At 34.5% G+C, this 24,346-nt stretch overlaps 1 protein-coding gene across 1 annotated transcript in view; it reads right to left on the reverse strand.

Annotated features, from left to right (window-relative positions):
- The window catches only part of LOC129219482 (uncharacterized), a 69,362-nt gene extending 50,768 nt beyond the window's left edge, over window positions 1–18,594 (reverse strand). Inside the window, exons 1-11 of the mRNA XM_054853869.1 lie at window positions 18,376–18,594; window positions 17,336–17,550; window positions 15,315–15,598; window positions 14,030–14,407; window positions 11,489–11,573; window positions 11,009–11,377; window positions 9,122–9,340; window positions 7,615–7,778; window positions 6,930–7,493; window positions 4,374–4,649; window positions 1,198–1,361 (exon numbers count right to left, since the gene is read on the reverse strand). Of these exons, the coding sequence (XP_054709844.1) occupies window positions 1,198–1,361; window positions 4,374–4,649; window positions 6,930–7,493; window positions 7,615–7,778; window positions 9,122–9,340; window positions 11,009–11,377; window positions 11,489–11,573; window positions 14,030–14,407; window positions 15,315–15,598; window positions 17,336–17,550; window positions 18,376–18,594 (2,937 nt within the window). The remainder of the gene's footprint in view (window positions 1–1,197; window positions 1,362–4,373; window positions 4,650–6,929; window positions 7,494–7,614; window positions 7,779–9,121; window positions 9,341–11,008; window positions 11,378–11,488; window positions 11,574–14,029; window positions 14,408–15,314; window positions 15,599–17,335; window positions 17,551–18,375) is intronic.
- Window positions 18,595–24,346: the final 5,752 nt, after the last annotated feature.

Here is a 24,346-nt window from a genome sequence, read left to right on the forward strand (position 1 = left end):
CTTAGTTTTTAGAGGCAAACAGCAAGCATGTTACAAAAAACTATCTCAGAAGATTTCACATCAATACTTGAATAACTTTTTAAGATATAATTGTTACAGTGGACAGCTTTCTTCAAAAATATCATTCTTCAGAAAACGCATTTCAATGCAACTTCTTGGTCTGGAGTTTGGTATCACTCAGTTGTAATCGGGTTGTTTCCTTCAGTCAAATGTACTACTTTTAGCCACTGAAGTTGAATTATGAAAAATACTATTAAAATTTCGGAAACGACCCCATTCTCGTAAAGTAAATAGTAAGATAGTTTGGAAATCCAATGAATCAGACTACAAAACGGAATCAGAAATTTGTTTTCGAAACTTTCATTAAAAATGCCAATTTTAGCGCAGTCGGATACCGAAACTAAACATTACAAGAAAAAATTCTAAACTTGTTATCAAGAACGGTAAAAATTGAGTGTCAACGATGCTAGATTTAAAAAAAAAAAAAAAAAAACACCACAAATTATTTACTTTGTTTTTCCCCTTCAGTTTACTTATTGGAAGATATAAAATAATTCACTGTTCGTAATACTGTTTCAAAGAATATTTTACACTAGCGGAACCCGCGCGACTATATTTAAATAATGGATGATGCATTTCTCGCCAATATGCTATGTTAGTTTGCTCGTCCATGTTGTGGTAATTTGCTCGTCCATGTTATGGTAATTTACTCGTCAATGTTACGGTAATTCGCCCGGTAAAATGGGCTTAAAATTGGAATAGAAAAAGAACAAAATCGAATTTTAGAAAATTCGCGTCAAGGTGCTCCCACGAACTAATTTTGTGTCAAATTTCATGAAAATTGGCCGAACGGTCTAGGCGCTATGCGTGTAACAGACATCCAGACAGAGATCCAGAGAGACAGAGACCCAGACTTTATTATTAGTTAAGATAATGCAATCGGCACAAAGAAATGTTTTTAATATACTAAATCATACATACCAAGTTCAAAGGTTATTAGCATTACATTTTGATATTTCAAAATTAAACATTACATCTCAAAAAACCTTTCTCGTTTTCTCGACCATTCTTTGGTTTCAGATAGATTAATTTTCTTTCTACGATTTACTGATTTTGTCAAGGTTAGTTATGGATAAGGAATTAAAGACATTTTTCGACACAGAAATTATTTGCGTAAAATAGTATCATAATTTTTACCGTTAGATTTTTGGAGGAATCGTTGAAGCGAGCGCACCATCCGTGATTAGCATTGAGTCTGCCGTTTGTATGGTAATAATTGTCCCAATCATCACTTGTAGACGCATTAATCTGCATGTCGAAAATCTCTTCAGATGCCATTCCAAGAGGCTGGCCACAAGATTCTAGAAAAAGGGGGACAAAAAATAAATAACCCATGCGATTGTCACACTTGTGAAGTATTGCACGACCCGAAGAGGTGTAGTAATGGATAGAAAGGGTATTGCAATAATTTCACTAACTAGAAGGTGCTGTTGCATGTATATGGTGAAATAAGAAGAAAGTTTCCTATAATTGGCGACTTTTCTCAGATTTTTTTTTCTGTTGCAATCAACCTTCTGATAAATTGTACGCTAGTTGAAAGAAGAGTATCCCCCTAGAGCAGGAATTAGTAAAGAGAGGGAACAAGTCCAATCACTGGCTTAGCAAAAGCTGAGGCAAAGACCCCCCAAGTCACGTGACTCAACAACAATGAATGCTTGACCAGTTATGTGTGAAACTAGAGAAAGTAACATGGTTTCTTCCAATGCTTTGCTTTAAAGTCTTTCAAGTGACTTGGAGTTTTTGCTTCACGAATGAAAATCTCCACTCTCTCCATTTTATCTCATCTCAATGGAAATGAGGTTCTCAATGGGGGAATCATATCCTGTCACACGACTAAAACCTCTTTTGTTGATGAGATGTTGGTTCTCTCGATGGAGGAGGCAGGCCCTCTCCAATCCATTGAACCTTTGTGGTATGCTTGCATGATAGAACACAAAATTGAATCACATCTACACGCAGAAATAAGAAAAACCACAAATATTTTAGCTATATGAACCGTAGAACAGAGCGAGAAATTTAGTTATTCAATTTAACTCTCCTTTATTTTCAAATTGAGAAGAATAAAGAGAGTGGAAAAATAAAACTCCATGAGATTGTAATTAGGGTAACGGCACCAGTAACAGACATGCTTAAGATATTGCTCTCAGGTCAACTCAATTTTCTGAGTCTTTTAATGTACTTAGACTTTTTAAACTATTTTTCTCTCACGCAGCTAGATCTCATCTAATGTTTGGCTGCTTCTGGATCCTCTGAATGAGTTAATTCTGTTTTCATTTGCTCAATTTCGAGAAAAGGTTCGACCCCCAGTAACAGACACCGACAATTCTGATGATACTCAGTAACAGATAGGGTGAGGAAAGGATGAATAATGGACACATTTTCATCTTTTCTCTTCAAAACGTGCAAAAGTTCTTTATTTTTAGATCTAAAACTTTATTAAATTCAAATGAACGTGAAACGCCGGCAGTTCTCGTGGTGTCTGCTCATACCCTTCCACCACTGCCTTGTAAGTACCAACTGGCTCCTAAAATTCACTTTGAAAACACTAGATGGTTGCACTGGATTCATGGGTCGCAGCAGCATCAGTTTTACCAGCCTAAAGTTCTTATTATTTAAATCCAAACTTACGACTGTCTGTTACTGGACTCTTGTCAGTTACCGGTGTCGTACCCTATATCGTAAGATATTTTTTTTCTTTCCATCTTTCAACTTCTTGATTAAATAGATGTGAGTAAATGCTGCAATTGTAGTCTTAAAACCGTAAAGTATAAAAAATAACACACAGCTCACTTTCAGTTCAGAAAATATTAAAATCGAAAATCGACGCATGTTCATTGGATAAGATACATCCATTACGTGTAATCCGTAAGGAATGTCATTTAATCCAATAGGATCCGACTTTACAATCCTAATAATCCAATTAGATTACACCTTACAATCGTAATAACCCAATTGTATTACACCTTACAATCCTAATAACCCAATTGTATTACACCTTACAACCCTAATAATCAAATTGGATTACACCTTACAATCCTAATAATCCAATTGGATTACACCTTATAATCCTAATAATCCACTTAGATTACACCTTACAATCCTAATTTTGAGCAAATATAAATTACACACTGTTGCCGGAAAAAAAACAGCACATAAATTGCGTTTGTACATAATGAAAATTTAGAACTACAGGATAATCACAAGCAAACTAATGGCAGTAAAGCACTTAATGAGTGTTAAACGGTTACAAAAAGTTCGTTAAATAACAGTAAACTCCCGATTATCCGCGGAATTGGGTGGCACAAGTGCCACGGATTATAAAAATCGCAGATAAAACGGAAAAAGGCTAAAATGAGGGGCAAATAAGTAACAGTTATCCTTCTTCAGAAACTTAGCTGTATTGATGCATAATACTTTCTTCAAACAGTGAAAATATATACAGTGCAGTAAAAATGTTTGTATTTTTGCACAACAGAGCTTACAGTGGTGGTAAAAAAAATTGCATCACCTGCGCCGCAAAGGAGAGGAATATCATCTCGACTGCATTCGACACACAGTCAAGCATCTCGTATCACAGATGATTTGGGGATGTATTTCTGATCAAGGAGTTGGTGGGCTTCACTTTGTGCAAGGAACAGTAAACGCTCAGGTGTATATTGGCATTTTGGAGGAGAAATTACTTCCTACTATCCATGATCACTTTGCTTCAATTCCAAACGTCATTTTCCAGGATGATTCTGCTCCGTGCCATAGGGCGAAACTGGTCGGTAACAATTTAAAAACCTTTATCCTGCCATTAGACTTAAAGTGACACGGGGTTAAGTAATTTTTTTTTCCCTTAACGCACACACAGGTTCAGAAATAGAAAAATGAGCATGGGGTCACAGCAGTTTGCCTTTTCCCGGAAACAGCACCAATCTACGTAAATAATTATCGGATTCCTGCTGTTAAATGTTTATTACATAAGTTTTGCACAATTTCACCTACATTCATCGTTAATCAGTCGACCAAAACTTCTCACATAATCCCATTGTTGTGAAAATGCGAGGGTGATGCAATTTTTTTTTTACCACCACTGTAACATGAATGAAAAACGATGTGCGATGAAGAAAGTACAATTAATAAATTTGAAAAAAAAACACAACTAAGTTTAAATTTACAAATTTTCGATAAAAACAGCCATTGGTATTTTCTTTTTACTGCGAAAATATATGTTCCTGACTGATGATTAACTCGCGGATAATCCGCTCGCAGATAATCGGGAGTTTATTGTAGTAATAACAAATTGGTAATAATTTGAAAGGAAATCTTACCTGTACCAAAGATCTTTATTTCACAGAACTGCAAGCTATCGTATCTGTTATATATCTGAAGCGTGACGTACTGTCCATAAATGGGTTGCGAGCAGTTGACTTTGAGCGTAGAAAATTCTGGATTCGTAACTGGATATACAGCACACGTATATGCATTTAAGAATTTCCCAACTTCTGTGTGAGGAATGCCGTATGACAAGTCATCGTAATATCTGCTATAGGTGTCAACCAGCCCGGTTTCATCAATTGTTACCCTAAATCCTCGCAAACTTTGAGCTAGAAAATCAAGTAATGATATAAAACTTTAACTTGGAAATCAGAATTCTACGTAAAACTTAGCCTTATTTCCAAGCCCTATACAGTGAAACCTGTGTAAGTTAACCACTTGCGGTGCACTACTTTAGTGCTTAACTTAAACAGGTGGTCAACTTACAGAGGTTGAATCATATGATAAGATCTAATTCTGTGCCTGAAAATAGCCGTCAACTTAGACAGGTGGTCAACTTACAAGGGTGGTCAATTTTACAGGTTTTACTGTACTTGTAAATATCGTTTAGTTAGTATTAAGAAGCTTTGAAGTCTAAGGTTTAGATTTTTGACATGGTTTAGAATGTTACAAAAACTGTTTAGGGGAACCTAGGGGAACTTGAACCAATTTTTGGTTTTTTATTTTCCATTTTATTTTGTAGAATAGTTACAACGAAATAAAAAATATACATAAATAGTTTGTCATTTTGCATATTATTATGGCTAAAAATAATAGCATAAGTCTAAGTACAAATGTTATAAAACAAAAAATATATTCCTCACTTCTGCACATGGATCAAGTGTCTCTAGATCTACGGAAACTTGACGCAACACCTAGGAAGACATGACCCACCTTCATAAATGTAATAAAACTCATAGATACTGAAATCAAAAACGCAGGTTTGATGGTGTTTTTTGCGTTAATAAATGATACTTTAAGTGAAGGAACAAAAGGTCACTCTTTAGGTGAAGTGTTACACATTTTTTTACAATGAATCTACCTCCACATCAGCAGAAAAAGCAGAAGTCTAATTCAAAACTTTATCAGCTCAGACCTAAACAATATTTCAGATATTTTAATAAGTAACAAATCATTAGACTTGAAGATAATTATTATTTTAGTTATTTGGCAAATAAAAGCAATTTATTGCACCAAAATATTTTAGTTATTAATTAAGTTAAAAAAATATCAGACCTTTATATTCACAATATTAGAATTTTTACTTACATGAAATAAAATCATTAGGCCTAAATCGCAGTATTTTAGTTATTCATACACAAAAATTCATTGAAAAAACATCAAATTAAAAAAAAAGCTTCATATTATTCTTTGGGTCAAATTTCCTTAGCTAGCTTGAATCAATGCTCTCTAGGTATTTTTCTTTTGTTTACTTTAAATTTTTAGCAACTTAGATCAATAAAATCAAATCATTAGATTTAAATCACAATATTTTAGCTATTCACAAACAAATATTCATTGAAAAAGCATCAAATTAGTCTTTGGGTCATGTCTCCCTAGTGAGCTTGGGTCATAGCTCTCTTCCTTTTGTTTACCTTAATTTTTTAGCAACTTAGATTAAATTTCTATAAAACAACTGCATATCAACATATAGCTAGAAAATGGACTAAAACATGGATACTTTTAAAATTCATTTCCCTCAAAACTGGAGGTTAAAACTCAACAAATTCCAAAATTTTCCAGTATTACTTGAAAGGTGCAGTATTATTTAACACTAAATTTCTTGAAAACCAGTGATAATTCTGAAATGGTTTCGCCCTGCAAAATACTGTTGTGTGGTTGGTCAACCAATAATGTGTCTAAAATTTCCCATAAATATCTTTTTCATGGAAAACATCTCATGGGTCAAACCTTTCTAGTTTCCTTTCTAGTTGTGCGGAAACATTATGTAAAACATATGATTTACATTTGGGGCAGTGAGAAGCAAAGGGATGCAAGTGGCAAATTTAAAAATTTACAGATAACCAGTACAAATAGTGGGGGAACTACTCCTCTGTCTTGGGTTAAAAGATAGTACTAGTCACCCTGGTAGGTGCTGCTGTTCAGCAGGATTTAGAAAAAAAATTAAAGAAAGCCTACTTCGGACGTTATCTTTAAACGTATTTTACTCAAAACTTGAAATATCCACTTCATCCCTTTGCTTCCCACTGCCTCATTTTAAAAGAAATATTCGGGACAAATTCTTACAATTTGTATTTTTTACATTTAAGAAACTAAAAATTATTTATTTCTTAAACAATGGGCTGAAGTTAGCTAAAATGTACAAAGTATTAATTCCTTATAAGTCTTTTTACTCGAGCAAATTCAGAGTTAGACCAGATTTTTAATCACTTCGCAAAATTCAGTTAATAAAGCTTAACGCTCATACATAGCTTATTAATGATTGATGGATATTTGTTGATCATATGAACTTTCGCATCGAACATATTTAATTTAAATGCACTATAATAGTTACGAAAACACAAAAAATCCTCAAAACAAGTTCGGCGTTAAAAATGAATGAAACTTACATATATCATAGTAACAATAGTAGAGGGCGATCCCTTTTTCAAAGCGACTTTTATCCAGTCTTGGATGTGGCTTTTTGTATTTAGGAATACCATCAATCCTATCTTCTTTGTTCCAAGGCATGAAATGTGCTCCAGGAGGGACCGCTTCATTGAAGTGAAAGAACTGTTCCCTCTCGGACATGCCCTCCACCTTCTGACACGACTTCCCGTACATAAGCAGATAGAATGGAGCATCTTTTGGAAGTTCGATCAAATTCTCTGCACTGCCGTCATCCCTACAACAAAAATAAATGGTTGTGGTTTGGGGCGTGTATCTGCCACGAGGGGTATAGTCGTGAACGGTGCTGTCCGAAGAAACTGCTGATTTCAAAGTATCCCTCCATGTTATGTATCCACTCTTAAAGTTTGGTGGACATTGATCTCCGTACTGGAATATGCAATATTCCCCAGCAGGCCATGACCGCGCTGTTCCAGAATAAGAAGAGTAAGCGGTTTTCATGCAAAAATGTTGTTGGACTCCTCTCCTTTGGATGACTCCACCGACCGACACTTTCTGAAGACCACCTGCAAGGTTTGAAATTAAAAATATATATATATATATATATATATATATATATATATCTAGTTTTGTACTAGCTTCAACACAGAAAAAAATTGAGTAATAACTATTAAAGTACAAACGTACCTTTTAAAAGCATTCCTGGAGACCAATGTTCAACTTTATCATCTTGCACAATGTCGTAATGCATGTCCTGAAACCGGTAACCGGTCTGCCATTGAAAATCTCTTCCAGTAGGACATCCGGACACAGGCATTGGAAGCCCATATTGTCCATCTGGCCAGATTAAACTACTACTGTTAGCTGTCTGAAAAGAAGAAAAAAAGGCAATTTATATCCTTATGAAGCCGATGGTTTACTACTTCGAGGCATCCCGTCCTAATCTTTTATTTACCACTAGCGGTACCCGCACGGCTTTGCCCTTAGTAGAAAATTAAAAGGTCATTTGGTTCGCCTGTTTCTTTACAAATAATGGATGATGAATTTCTGGCCAATTTGCTATGTTCATTTGATTGCACATGTCACGGTTCCACATTAAGATAATTTTTAAATTTACTCGCCCACGTTATGATAATTTGCTCGGTAAAATGTTCTTAAAATTGAAACAGAAAAAGAACAAAATCGAATTTTCGAAAAATCGCTTCAAGGTGCACAGCCCCATGCTATAAACTAATTATGTGCCAAACTTCGTAAAAATCGGCTGAACGGTTTAGGCGCTATGCGCGTCACAGAGAGACATCCGGACAGATATCCAGACAAACTTTGAACTTTATTATTAGTAAAGATTAAAGAATAAAAAACTGCAAATACATTTTGCAAAATATAGTGTAAGACTTTTAAATTTTTATTTTATTTTATCTTAATCAGCATGCTTTTGGCTATGACATAAGTAATAACCAAGAAAACAAAGTGGCTCGCTTTTTTTGATAGTGCTCAGACTAGGAGGTTCATGAGGAGTGCAATACATGCATTTCTTTTGTAGTTTCGATTGTATGCTAGAAAAATTAAATAAATGTGCAACTGTGTTTTTTCGGTTTCTTTGTAGAGCTTGATTCAGAACAACGCTTTTGTTGGACATTTTTCGCTCAGAAAATGAGTTTCAAAGTTGCTGTTTATAACAGCACGTAGGTAGTTCAGAAATTTTCACTTCAGCAAGTTCTTTTGAACCTAATTTGCCTCCGTTTTTTGGTGGATTTTAGGTTCCAGTGGAGTTTTGTCATGTTATAGTTCCAGGTTGGGTTAATGTAAATAACATCAAATGCAAAATATCATGCATAAGCTTTCAGAAAATCAAAGATATTTCTTTTGATGTATAGTTTGTGTATTTCTATCTAGTTAAAGTACTACAGATACAACATTTCTTCACTTTTAAGAACTAAAGAGGACACAATAACCTGTCTGATAACGGATTGTATGGAGAGGCAAACATTCGGTTTGCAGGCGGAAATGGAATGTTATTTAATAACCATACATTCAAAGTTAGCTACTGCCTGTATCTATTTCTTGACTTTACGTTGCTTCTGCGATTAATATTTTTTTCTAGTTTTTTCTGTAACTTTGTAATGATCTGATAATTTTCTCTTAAAACCCGTTGGCAACGCCTTGATACAAACAGTCACAGAAAGTTGTCAGCTGGAAATACAATATTCTCACCTGCGTTTTAGCACTATGTAATTCAAATCCATAAATCAAATATCGCTTTTGAAGATCCACTTGCCACCAGGGATCCTGCTCGAAATTCGTGGCGGTACATGTAGTTGTACTTCCATCGACACCAAGATCAGCACTACGACCGTCCTTAGTTGTATTTTGTTTACTCGGTTTGCCTTCAGCAATATTTATCGTATGAGCTGAGGTGGCTAAAAACAGTAAAAATAATTCGATAAATCATTTACTGTAATGTATGTATTTTTTTTCATTTGAAAATGAAAAGGTATTGAGATGGAAAGTAGAGAAATCGGCATTAAGATGATGCTTTCTGTTAAGACAAGTTTTATTATTTTGTAACCCTAATAGGTTTGCCTTGACTCTAAACAAACAATTATCAATAACTCTACTGAAACAAAGAAAGAACGATTGAGTACAGCATTGGGTCGTTTCCAAAATTTTAAAAGTTTTTTTTTATGAAAGAGTATGCTTAAAAACATAGGATCTGACCATTTTTGATAAATTTGCTTGCGTTTAATATTTTAAAAAAATTACTTAAATCGGAGCGCTTTCATTGTTTACGGCTTCGGCCGATGACATCACAAATGATGAAATGCCATTCAGGTTTGCCACTCACAGTGCAAAATATTTAATTCGCATCTTTACTCACTTGTTTTGGCAACGATATGGCTGATAGCAAGCGCAGAGCGCAATATTTAATTCGCTGCTTGATTATCATAACGTAGAAACGTAGTAGAAAGATGCGGCAAAGTGCATCATTTGTGACGTCATCAAGACTACGCCTTGTTTGAAAAATCGGATATTTTAAAATATTAATTAAAAAAAAAACCCGGTGGGAAATGAAAGTATTTTCTGGGTAAATGTTTTTTTTTTTTTTTTGCTCATTCTATCCATTTCAATGACTAAAAGAAGTACTTTTAACTGAAGGAACTTGAAGTGAAAAAAAAAAAAAGGTTTTTTGTGAATTTATTGCTCACTTGTTTGTTTCTAATGGAGAAGCATATTGGCTAATCCATTTTCCGATCTATTGCATTGCAAACGGGCTGGCAGTCATTATATCATGTGAAACCAGAATCAGCAGATCTCCTTTTGCTTATTTTCCCAACAGATGGAGACGGCTGGTTCTCACGATGCGAAATTGCAGTAGGATTTCAATTCAGTCGAGAATGTTCAAATGAACTAACTCCTTGCCATCTGAATGATGTGAATTTCAATTTTTTTTAAACTGAAATACGATTGATGTTATGTTGGAAATAACGAAAAAAAGGTTGTTTTTCGTGCAATTAAATTTTTTATTCTTGCTTACAATTGAGAGGTTTAAATCCGCGATTAAAAAGTGATGTACTGTGTTTGCGTTATTTTAACATATTTACAAGTTTTTGAAGAAATAATACTGACGAAATAAATGTTTTTGGTCAAAGTTTCTGGCAAGTATTTCGTTAAAGTAGATAATGAATTTTCTTTGCTGAAAAAACCAGTTACAAAATTTAAGTATTAAATAGTTCTGTGATAAACCATAAAGCTAAAAGATATTTTTAACACTTGTTATTATGAGGGTAAAATGTATCTTTTTACATGGGGGAAACTCACTATGAGGATTTTTGGTCTCTCTGAAGCGAACGTTAGAAAATTTATTTTCTATGAAGCTGATAACGTAATTTGAAGACTTAAATGGCGGCGAAACTTACTTCTTGAAGGAGAATGCTATTCTAAAAATGTTCGAAAAACATTGAGGTATTAAAAAAATTATAAAAGTAGCTTCACTGGTCTAACGAAGCATTTATTTCGCATAGTATAGTAAAGAAAAAAATATGTAGAGTGAAATTTCAAAACTTAAATAAAAGGAAATGTCTTACGAAATTGATTTGGTGGCGGTTGGTTCACTCCTCTGTAAACGGCATAAAACCCCCTTCCATTTCCAACTTTTCTCCATCTCGTAGCAAAAACCAAAGTCATCACGTTTGACGTTGAATAAACTGTTCCTTCTCGGTTTAAATTACAAAATCCACCAATCAGGTTCTGTTTCTTGGCCCCTTCGCCATTGTAAATCCAAAGAATGCCACTTTCGGGGGTACAGTTCCGTGAGCCCGGAACAGCTGGAATGTCGAAATCACTGAATTCTAGTTCTACTACATAATGCTGAAGCACACGCAGTACCCAAGTGTGGTTATAGTCGCTGTAAGCTTCAGACGAAAAATAATAGTTGGGTGGGAATGGATATCTGTGTGTGAAAGGAAACATGCACACAAATATGTTTAGTTAACTGTTAATCAAAAGAAATTTTGGACTTTAATTTTACAAAAATGAATTCAAAGCATTTTTAACTACTTACTCTTCAGAAGCTATAATTCCACACACACCACTGCAATAAGTGGTTCCTTTATTTTGGCCTAATCCAGGATTGCATCCGGCACATTCTAAAAATAAATAGAAGCAAATAGATGAAAACCAAACTACAATGAAACCTGTGTAAGTTGACCACTTGCGGTGCACTACTTTGGTGGTCAACTCAAAGCCGGATTTGGAAGTCTGGAGGCCCCGGGGCAACGAAGGAGTGGAGGCCCCTAATCAGATTCGAAAAGATCATCCTATTTTCGAAAATATCCGATACTTTGATATATATCCGAATATTTTCATATATATTTATATATCCGATATTTTCGATCAGCACTTTAATAGTAAATACATCCTGAAGTTACTGCTATTTATTTTTTTTTTATATTATTATTTATAGGGGAGAAATAACGTAAAATTTGCTGCCCGTGAAAGTTAGGATATTTTGTAAAAATTTTATTGTGGGGTCCCTTTAGTTGTGGAGGCCCCGGGGCAGGTAGCCCCGCCTGCCCTCCCTTAAATCCGGGCAGGGTCAACTTAAACAGGTGGTCAACTTACAAGGGTGGCCAACTTTGCAGGTTTTACTGTATTGCTTAGTTATTTATAGTTTAGTCTCTTTATTAAATATAATATTTTAAAACTATAGGGGAAAAACCGTGATTTACTTAGATTAGGTTTAGTTAAAAAGAATAAAACAAAATGTACATTATAGATTTATGTTTTATTTTTATCCGCTTTTCCTGATTGCCGGAGAAACTTTTTTCTTTCAAATCAATGTCATGCAATAAGTATTTGATGAAAAACTGCAATTCATTATTAAAAAGACTAATTGTTATTTATGTGGAAGCTCACTGGAAAGCTTTAAGAATAAAAGCAACTTTTGAAATATAAAAGCAGTAGTTTAAGAAGCATCAATTAAGAGCTTGTAATGTTACAAGCTAATCAGAGTAATAACCATATTAAACATCACAGGCACACTGTTTGACCACAGATTGTATGTAGTTTGGCAATCGGACAGGTTAAGATGATTCCATCTGAATGAATCTAGCAGGGGAGATGGAAAAATAGCGATGGGATTTTGATGCACGTGTGTTTCATAATTTTACTAGGGCCTTATTTATTTATTGCCTTCATTGAGGGGAAATTGAGTGAAAACAAATGGAAGTATGGAAGCAACAAAAATAAAATAAAATGTTTTCATTTCGTTCGAAAATTTAAAAGCAAAATCGTAAGCTCAAAATTATGTTGTAAACAAAATAAATGAATTAATTTTTGAGTGAGAATATCGATTGAGTTTAGTTTTGATTTAAAATTATTGCAGTGAATAAATTGTCGTTAAAAAAAACTGAGTCAAAATAATTAAGGGGCAAACGCGCACATCTTTATCAGAAAAACTAATATCTCTGAAAAGAAATAGACACGTCCATTTCCGCCTGTAAACCGGATATTATTTTTTCCATATAGGCCGTGGTCAGACAGTATATCTGCTAAAAAGGAAATTTAGATCGTATCGGCACGGAGATAGAATTTCTTGAAAAAAATTGTGACCCGAGATTCCATTGAATAATCGAGAAAGTTTTATCACTTAATTCTTACCAATTAAACTCAACACACAATAATGTTTAAATTTAACTGACTAACTATTTTTTTACGTTTCTTCGAAGAATACTATTGAAATAAAATTAATTTTGTAGGTGCCTGAAGGAAAAATGAAGACTATTTTTTTTTTAAACATGTGCTAAACCTATGATGATCGGTCGTATCGATGATCTAAGTCAATGTCACTCTACCTACCGCCCGCCGGCCACACGTAGCCTGTGAAGCTAACCTATGTGGCTCGTTATTCTGTATAATATAAAGAATTGAAAACTGTGTTCTGGAAACTTCCAAAACAACCTTCATTCCCATTATTTTTAATGATTTCCCATGTTATCGGGGGAATGCGTTCTGGCCCGTGAGAGTCATCTTAATACGAAGTACGGCCTATCAGTAAAATAAGTTTGGGCACCACAGTTCTAAGCCAATCGTGAGAGTTAAATCAAATTTGATAGGAGAACCCAATTGAAAACTGTGTTCTGTAAACTTCCCAAACAATCTTCTTTCCCATTCTTTTTAATGCTTTCCCATGCTATTGGGGGGATGCGTTCTGGCCCACGACAAACATCTTAATACGAAGTACGGCCTATGAGTAAAATAAGGTTGGGCACCACTGATCTAAGCCAATCGTGATAATTAAATTATATTTGATAGAAGAACCCAATGCAGTTTTCTGCATGATTAAATACAACTTAACTAATGTTCATCTCGGTATATTGTGCAATATTTTTTACAGTAAACGTTTTTACTAACAATCATGTCGACTTTTTCACGGTACCCTTTTTGTAGTTACAGTTTAGACATTGCAAAATTTGATACAGTCATGCTCTCTTTTCTTGTAGTATAAAGTGTTACCAACATTTTGATATTACCAAGCTACGCTTTTTTAGAGCAGCGTGCATTCACAGTTCATCGCAAAATCAGTCTTTTGAACCAAGCTTACCTGTTCTTCTAATGTAGGCTTTAAATCCTTTCCCCAAAGGTACATTAGCATCTTGATTACAGGTGGTGAGCGTTATATTTACAGTGGTTTGCGATCCTTCGGAAGCATAATAGGGTGGACTTTTCTGCCTCATGATCACCACAGTTTCTCTGGCGTTTTCCTCCTCCGCGCGCACTGTCACGACACTCCGACATTCCGGTACTGCATTGTACGAACCGTAGTGTACGACGTCGTATTCCGGAAATACCAACTCCATTGTTTCACCAGCAGGTATTTTGACTGACCAAGTGTAACGGTAAAACGGGGGAGGATACTTTCCATCGTTGTAGCCTGGTGTAGTTATTTGAATTGGAGCTTTTAAATCTTTCTTGACGATTTCTGTAAGAAAAAAAAATATAATTAACACCTTAAGTAAAACTTGATGCAAATGGTGTCGCTAAGTAAAAGCATTTTTCAACTTTTAATATCAAATTTCCCTGTTTTTCCGTACTCGGAGCTGGAAAACAAATTTGATTGCAAGAAACTACTTAAAAAACACTTTGGGAAAGGGTTCTCCAAAAGGAACCCGCTACCAGGAAAATTGTAACATTTTTCAATTCAGAAAAAGTGCTTAAGAGGTTTGGCACTTGGAGTAGTAAGTGTAATTTCTGAGTAGGAAACTTTAAAACCATTTCCTATCCTTTATTCGAGATTAAAAACAGAAATTAAATCGAATTTTTTTTTACAATAAAGTGACAGAAAAAGACAAATTTTCTGACGGAAAACTAAATTCCAACACCAAAACTAAATATTAACGGATAAAAGATATTACGGACTGAAATTCGTTAAAGTCGAATTTTCAAAATAGATAAACCTTAAATATTGGCAAGTTCCAATTGTTTTTTAGAAATGCTCATTTAAATAACTAGCTGTAAATAGCTTTGAATAAAAATTGCTTTATACAAGTGAGGTTTATGACACCTCCAACGTTATGGCGCCAAGGGCTACAATAGCCCTCCATTTCTAAAGCAATACCTTCCAATATGAGTCCCCTCACTATCTGCATATATAACTCAAAGTTGGCAATTTCGGTTCTTACGAATTCCAATACGATGAAGAATAGTTCTCATTGCAATCGCAAGTCTAAAATTGTTTACCGCTTGTTAATCACAGAAAGTACATTTGTGCATTTTCCAACAGTGTTGTGTGCAATTCAGGTTTAATTTCCAGTTATAAAATTTCATCAAACTTGAAATAGCAATTTGAAATTCAATGGTAATGAAAACTCCTCATCGGTAGTTCTTACCTCTATGCCCACCAGCCCTGCAAATTAGAGGCCCTAATGTGTGTTGCCCCGCTTCATTGGATTCACCAGTGTCACCAAATCGCAACTGCAGCACAGGAAGGCGGCTTGAATCCAACAGCAATCCGGAATCTTCTAGCCAAATGAGTTTCTTGTTCGCATCACAGTTGCAGGTGCTGTTCCTGTTCTTTTCAGTCGGATGGCAGTAAGGGTGACAGCCACAGCTACTGCTATCTGTTTCCGCACCACCCCAATAATATTGAGGCTTCCAGTTTCTTCCAACCCACCTTTTGAAAAGAATAACACGAATTTACAATTAACATAAAGCGTTTCAGCATTCTTAAAACTCGTTTTTAATTTTCAACACAGTAAAGAAGTGTCATTTAATTCACCGTATTAACCCGCATTATCTGGCATGCTGGAAAAAAGCAAGGTTGACCAACGTGGCGGGAAATTCGAATTTTCCGGCATGCCGGACAACTCGAGGTTTATTTTGCAACAAAACAAAAGTTAATTTCCCCATTCGGTTTCATTCAGAAAGCAAACCACTTTAAGGGGTAAAAAAATAAATCCTGAAAGTAACCTTCTTTCAAAAAGAAAAAAAAAAGTGTATTGAATATAATGCGTGCTTGATATTTACAGCAGGTCGTTATTAATGGATTAAATTATATGCCAATAAAGTAATTAATTCAGGAGCAATCATCGTTACTGCAAATTGTTCATAAGTTTTTTAAATAAATATTTTTATGTTCCTTTTAGGGAGGTAAGTTTAACTTTATTTATTGAATAGCAATGGTAAATTCTTTAGCACTGGTTTAGGGGTGGTAACTTACTGCTTAAATGATTGCTTACTTAGTTTTAATATTTTCTGTTTAAATTATTCGGTATTAAAAAATATTTTTCTTGTTAAAATAACAACTGACATTGTCAGTAAATACTTTTACAAAATTAAACTGTTTATTAATACTAATAAGATAGGCATAGAACGTATACCTATTCATTTTTAAGCGGAACATATATTTTTTGCAGCATTATTTTTTTTCCTAACCTCGATTTTTCCGGCATGCCGGAAAGGACCAGGAAAGTGTTATTGAAAATCTGGTGACACCTGAATTTTGCGGCATGACTGATAATGCGGGGTAATACGGTAACAAGGGAAATCTGAATAGTGGCCGCATTCAGTTGGGGACAAGGTGGGGAAGTTTCCGGTATTTTCACTTAATGCAATGCATTTTATAGGAAAAAAGAACAAAATGCATAATTACATGGCTTCTAGAATCGGAGGGAAGGGATCGACTTCCCTGATCGGCGGAAGAACGGGTCCATCCCTTTACTGTTTTGAGCTCGCTACACGGCTGATCTGAATTTTTCTAGTTGTTTGAATTTACTTCAGGCACGTGTTCTTTTACAACCATTAAAGATTCTTATACTGAAGTTCTTCCGCCGAAGTACTTAATGCAAATACAATATGCTCAAAAGGAATTTAAAAGCAGCTTCTATAATTTACTAATCAAGAAGAATAATGAAAAAAAAAAAAAAATAGAAAATAACCTAAATTCTCATTTTTTTTTTCATGCTGCATACAAGGTCGATTAATTCAGAATGAAAATCTGAATCATTGATAGAAGAAACGAATTCTTGAAAACATTAGTATGTGCTTGAAACAAGCATTACAATGGCATTCTGATATAAGTCAGAAAGAAAATACACTTGAAAGTGATATTGCTTTAGCCTGAACAGGGCGTCCACTTTTTTACTAATTATTACAACAATATAACTATTGTGTAACAAAATTGTTTTCGATCGTATCTCTAAAATTGGTTCACGTACCTATGATGCCCAAGCACTCAAATCTGTACCCCGAAGTCCAGGACCTTCACAACTGACTAAATTACTTATAATTTAAAACTTAGTAACCTAGTCAATTGTAAACTAACCCTGGAGGAATGGTTTGAAATACAAAATTCAACTCTGAAGAGGTTAAAGAACGTTATTATGATGTACATAATTGATATTCTACTTACCAGCTATCAAGATCAGGAGGATACCAAAACCCGAACATCGAACCTTTGCAAGCCCATTTTATGTACTGTTGGCAAGAGAATGAAAGATCAATAAGTGCCATCAGGTGTGCCTCTGTGGCGTTCTTGTACGAGATATTCTTAATGTATGCACCAGCAGCTTCGTAACCTCTCACATCCACTGGATTTTCAGTATCGTGATGAACTACTGTCAGGACCTTCAAGGAAAAAAAACCTCTTAAGCACACTAATAATGACTAACAAATAACTTCGATATTCTAAAGTGTTAGTATTAAGTACCACGTTTTTTTTGATACTTTTATTCAATTATAATCGAAATAAGCTATAAAAAATTCTCTCAAAAAATCTTACTGTGCATTTAGTTAATTTTTTACCAAACGTGGTTTAGAAATCTCATTTGTTCACCGTTTACTTTTTTTGCATAAATTTTTCATTCTTAAAAGATCTGTAAATAACTTGATCAATATTTTAGGTTTAATCATTCTTTTAACTTCCTTTTGTCATCATACAAACTAGATTCCGAAGAGCAGCCGTAATAACATGCTGCAAAACAAAGACCTGTTTAAGAAAAAAAATAGTCGTGTGCTATATATTCCATAAAACATACAGTTGTGCAAGTCCTGAGAAGATGTTTATAAAGAATAAAAACCATGTATTGCTTTAGTAGCAATTAAAAAACTGCATCATAGTGTTTTTGAAAGTAAAAATACCAAATGAGGCAGTGAGAAGCAAACAGATGTAAGTGGACTTTTTAAAGTTTTGAGTAAAACACATCCAAGGTATGCTTCCATTGAAAAGTTTTTCAAAATCATGTCGTAGAGCAGCAACTATCAAGACTGCTAGTACTCTCTCTAGCCCCAAAACAGAGGTCAGGTTCTGTTGACACCTGTAATATAGGTTCATCAAAATTTTAAATTGGCACTTACACCTCACATTCTTTTACTTCTTTGTGCTTCAAATAATTTTGTGACATTATTTCGGTTCGAGTAAGTTTAAGATACGACCATTGATTGTTTTCTTACCTGATGAGGGTCCCTTCCGTCACCCATGTCGCATTCAACCCATATCGGAGCAAGCGGACCATCGCCGTCTACATCTATCTCGTAATTCCCAGAATGCCGGATACTTTGGTAGCTCCATAGGTCTCGGCAATTACGCTCCAGAATAACCCGGAAATCTGTTATAATGAAGAAGGGATCATTGTCTACTAATTCGATTAACACAACCTTGGTAACACACATAATGTACAAGCGGTTATGAAACGAAGTAAAAGGAAATAATCAACGTTTTATTGCTCAAAATTAGGATACTGCAGACACATGTTTTGAGGCTTCAAATAGGGTTTTCAATCCCACGCCGAATTCAGTTCCGTGGGACTCCGGGATTGTAAAGTGCCAATCCCGCGGGATCTCGGGATCCCGTGGGATTGACTTTTTTCTTCAAAAAATTAATTTTTTTATGAAAAAGAGAATAAGTTGTGCTTTTTAAAGTGAACTGCTTTTATTACTTGAATTAGTAGTCTACTTGAATTCCGTACAACAATTGTTAAGCACTGCAAAGTCAGATCCTAATTAGGATTTATCCTTTGGTAAGCAAAAGTGTGCCGCTCGTATGGGATGGTAAGGGATTTTTACTCTAAAAATAAAGAACTTGATGAAAACACGTGCTGTGGCTCCACTGCAATTGGTTTTACTAAAATTAAGATATTGTGGACAGTTAGAAAAAGATCCGCATGAACTTTATCACATTTTGAAATAGGTTTTTCTTTTCTTATGCGGGGTTTTTGCTCAAGAACTGCAAATTTCGGACAAAAACCATGTCTGTTGGATATGTGTTTTGCTTTATCCAATTTAACTTGCATTGACGATACCTCTGTTGCTTCATTAACGTTGTTCACTATGTCAGTGAATTTGATTCATTACAGCGAGGGGTGAATATACTTGATTTCACCATTTCACCTAGTTACAGTTTCAGTAAAAGTGTTTGAATAACTTCGCTAATTTTACTTCACACTTTAAAGAGGAATTCAAACCATGAGCAGCTTCAGGGGTGTGCACAGAGGGGGGGGGGGATATGAGACACCTGATGGCAGGGGCCGTGTCTGAAGGTGATCCAGTATTTTTAAAATGATGGGTGAAATATAGGGGTATAACAATATGAAGGGGAGGGGGCATAAAAAAATTTTGTGACGGGCACCAAAACTTCTGTTCACGCCCCTGAGCAGTTTAACTTACAGCACTGTCATGAGAGTCATCCCGTGTTTCATACAAGTTTTTGTCACCCCTTTTAAAGTCGTGCAAAATACATAAATAATGTCAGATTTTTCATTGCTTTCTTCTTTGCAGAGCACTTTTTGTAACTTTTAGGTTTTGAATACATGACTCAAGTTTACAGAAGCCAACATGGCATTAAGGCTACTCAGCGATTTTTAGAATATGTAATACACATTCTCTATTTTTTTAAGCGTAATTTACTGGATTTTTAATTTTATTGATGGTTTTTAAAATGCTCATAAGTTTTACGCATTTTCTCATATGCTGAACGTATGAAAATTGGAAATTCCGAAAATGAGATTACCAATTCATTCTCAGAAAAATATAATGTATTTTTATTCTGTTCTAAAATGGTAAATCTGTTGTTGGTCATATAAGACATGCAGTTTTACCTGCCCTTCTTGCAGATATATGAAGAAGATTCGAACTTCAGATGATGCTTGTGAAAATAATCGTTTTATGAGCGGCAAAAGCTGAAAAACACTTGAATGGAAAACAATTTGCGGGATTGGGAATCCCGCGGGATTTTGAGCGAATTCCTGGGGGACCAATCCAGCTAAAAATCCTGCGGGATCCCGCAGGGATCGGGATTGGAAACCCTAGTTTCAAAGAGCCCCTTTTCAATGTAAAATAGTGAACGTTAGGATGTAAAGACATTCGGTAAAAGCTGGATGTCTTTACCGGATATCTTTACGTCTAAAAGCTTACTATTTTGCATTGAATAAAGGGTTTCTTGAAACCTCGATACACGTGCATGCACTAATCTGTAATTTTGTGCGATAAAACGTTTGTTATTTCTTTTTACTTCTCTGCACAATTTTTTTATTTATTTCTCTTGAAACGAAGTGTCTAGGAGCTTCGTAACTAACTAGAACTTGATATTAAACTAAGATAGAATTTTAAAATATGTTAGGTAATGTGACATTATGGCAAAAGAATTTACCAGTAACACGGAATTATTTTTTAACGCAGGAAAAAATGTTATAATAAGCAAAGTATTTAATGAAGCAAAAATCTAAAGCGAGCAAAAACTGAAATTTTGTTTCAATTTCGCTGATGTTTAAACTATGCTTCAGCAGTTAACATGAATTGTTTTTAATTGTTTCTTGAATACTTGACTTCCTACGCAGGTTGTAAATCTGAATGCTTGAGCATCGCTAACAAAGTTTACGCAAGTATTTTGCTGCCACGATACAACATTTTAAAAATGAATGAGGAAAAATGTCCAAGGGAAAAATGATTCAGAAAAAATTGTTGAAAATATGCAAAACAAACGGAAATTACAACTCGAAAAAACCCCCTTGAATTGATTGAAAAAAAAAAAAAAAAAACTCTCCCTCTTCGCCCCCAGTAAGAGAAATCCTTTTCTTTAACAACGTGCGCACACAATTTGGTATGTTTGGCAGGCTTAATTAGTTAAAAAAATGGTTCTAAACACTAAAATAGTGTGAATATTTTCACTTATTTTCAATGTTTAGAACAGGGATCCCAAACCTTTTTGTACATTAGAACATATTCTGAAATACCCATTGGAATTCGCAACTCCAACAAACTATAGGGGTCGCTAAAGCCCCCTATAGTCTGTTGGAGTCAGTATAATGGCGGAGGTAAAAGGTAAAACAAGCAAATGCCATAACTTACAATATGCTTTGACGCTTAGTGAATAACAGTAATTTTTCATCGTGTTTGTGAGAAGCTTTCTTTTTTATTCTTCTGAAATTACATTGCACCATAAACTGTCTGAAGCCTGTAATTTACTCCAAAGAAAAGACGTAGAATGGAATGTTTTACCTTTTTCGGTAATATTGTTAATCATCGCAAGGTAGCGTTTTCGAGCTCTGGATTTGCGAATACGGGCACTCTTCATGTTTCCACAGTGAATTAACATTTGGACAGTATTATGTAACATATAAAAATTACTTTTAATATTCTTTTGCAAAAAAAAAAAATTCTAAGTAATGAAATACAAAATCTACAAGGTTGTAAAAAATACAAGTTTTAATGTCAGTACGGTTTTAGGCATAAAATTTCTTTGGTTGGTCATCGCTTCATAGAAGGTATATTGATGTTTCCTGCTCCGTAGTAACTTTCAAAATGCTTATTTGTAAGTCATGATTTGAAGTTCAATTTTAACTAGTACTCACATTCTCAAAAAAAAAAAAAAAAAAAAAAAAAAAAAAAAAAAAAAAAAACCACACACAAGATTTTTTAACCAAAACCGATTTTATTTTATTTGCTGCTCTTTTTTTCTGTTTATGGGCAGCTAATAGTTAAACATTAGAAATTTACACGTAACCAGACATATTGCTAGAGGCTTCCTAGGCTAAAGAATAATACCTTGCATTTTTTTAAGGAGTGAAATTCATCTTGAAAGAGTGAAATATCCAAAAAAAAAATTGTAGTAATCAACTCTAAATAAATAAATAAATAAATAAATAAATAAGTAAAACTTTCTAATAATCAGATGATATATGGCGGGGACAGAAAAGATGTGTGCTATTTTGATTTTTTAACCATTAGAATGTTTGGCAATTTGAATGCTGGGAAAAAAAACATTCAAATGCAATAATAATGTAAAAAATTCTATTGCTTTCCTCCCTCTTCCACTATGCTAAGCTTTTACCTTAAATTCAATGCGCGAAAATACTTGGCTAAATTTCGATTTTCAATGCGTGACATACGATTGCAGGGGCATTAAAAATATTGCTGCACGTAGCATTTTTTGAAAACGAAACTAAGTTCAACGTATAGGCGTGAGCAGGGCTTTAGAAATGGGGGTACCACTGTACCAGGAGGTTGAAATTGCGCTTGGAAAGGCACCCATACTTGCTCGATTACAGAAAATTTTCAAATATTGTAAGTAAAAAAAACATTTTTTTAAGCATATGAGGTAAGAACATAATAAACCTTAAAATGTAAAATTTTAGCCACTTTCGAATTAACTTTCATTTTTATGCGCTAATGGAGGGGGGGGGGGGGTACCTCGGTACCCCTGGTGACCGCTGTGTGCACGCCTATGGTTCGAAGCGATTGTAGAGGCGGAGGGCACAGGTTAAACGATCGGTGGCCACAGTGGTGTCCGCGAGCATAGGTTTGGAGACCCCTGCTTTAGAATATTTTGCGTGGTGTTCTTACCTGCATCACCAAGACAACAAAAAAGTATGATGCTGATTACGATGAGGTTCATTGCTCATTCCTCAAGGTTTCAGCCATCTCCGGAATGGGTTCTGAAACGTATATTTAACAAAAAAAAAAAAAAAAAAAATTAATACAGATTGTATTTTACTGTGCATATGTAAATTTCTATATTCATACTTTTCCTGTGGCAACGCCCCTGGGATTGTAGTTTTATACTGCGATCTCTGGGACGTTCATAAAGAGAAAGTGTAAGACTGCTGCGGCATGATGTATAACCAAGTAAACTAAACCAATAAACCAAGAAAATTTAAGATCGTGTCTGCCTCAGCTATTTTTCATTTCAATTTATACAGTCACTTACCAGCGTTCAACACTCGCTTGTAACGAGAGCAATGGGACCGCGATATTTGCTCGTTACAGTCGGGTGTTCGTAAAAAACGAGTTCGTGAAAAAAATCATAAACATTCATCATAGTCATCATTTTTTTTTCTTTTCGTCTTTTTAACCACTGAACAGTACCAAATAAATTTGTTACTTTGCTTAGAACTGTGTGAATGTCTCTTTCTTATGTCATTGTTTTTGGGGAAACACATATACAGGCAGTATCCCTCGTATAACACGGTTAATTCGTTCCGTTTAGTATCGAAACCGTGTTATACGAGACTTTTATGAATGTTATTTCACTCATTTTTTAACCTAATTAATCACGTACGTATCATAAATCATGTCAATGTATACCGTGTTATATCGAAACCGTGTTACACGAGACTTTGAAATAATGTAAATGAAGGAATGTCGTGTACCGTGTTATATCGAAACCGAGACATAAGGTGCAAATTTTATGATAGCTGAAATTTCGACTCAATAGAACATACAAACAAAAACTGGCAGCCAGAACATACAAAGACCCACTGATTTAAAAATAAGACTTGTTGTAAATGATAGAACTTAATTATTTTACATACCTCAATTAAAACTGTTATGCACAAGAAGAAAAAAGTTTATCCGCTTTTCTTTCTGTACTGAGAAAAAAACGCATTGTATAAGAAAAAAAAATCTGAGCTTTTCTGTAGCAATAAAGTTCGTCTGAGCAACAACAACAAAACAAAATATAAAATAAAATAAATAGCATTATTCTATGTATTTTATTTCATATTACGATTAAGTCAAATTTAGCTTATGTTTAATCCTAATGTTATTTTCTTAATTTGCATTGGAAACAAAATAATATTCACCTTTTTGATTTTAGAACACTGATGAGAAAAATCAAGTTTCTATTTAAAAGTTAAAAGTTAGTGTTCTACGGGAACACCAAACTTTTGAGCCCAAGAGAGACAATTTTTCGTAAAAGTTTCATAAAAACAAAGTAAAAATTTACAACAGTTGTTATCATACATTTTTAAACTGTGAACGAAAATTGAATTCTTTCTCTTAAAATTCGTGTTACATCAAAATCGTGTGGTTATGAATTAAAGTTTCGTACCGTTTAATATTGAAACTGTGTTGTAGAAGTACCGTGTTATACGAGGGACGACAGTACACACAAACATTATTAAAAAATCTTTTTTTAACTCCAAAATTA

The sequence above is a fragment of the Uloborus diversus genome, chromosome 1 (genome assembly GCF_026930045.1).
Source record: "Uloborus diversus isolate 005 chromosome 1, Udiv.v.3.1, whole genome shotgun sequence".
Taxonomy (NCBI): domain Eukaryota; kingdom Metazoa; phylum Arthropoda; class Arachnida; order Araneae; family Uloboridae; genus Uloborus; species Uloborus diversus.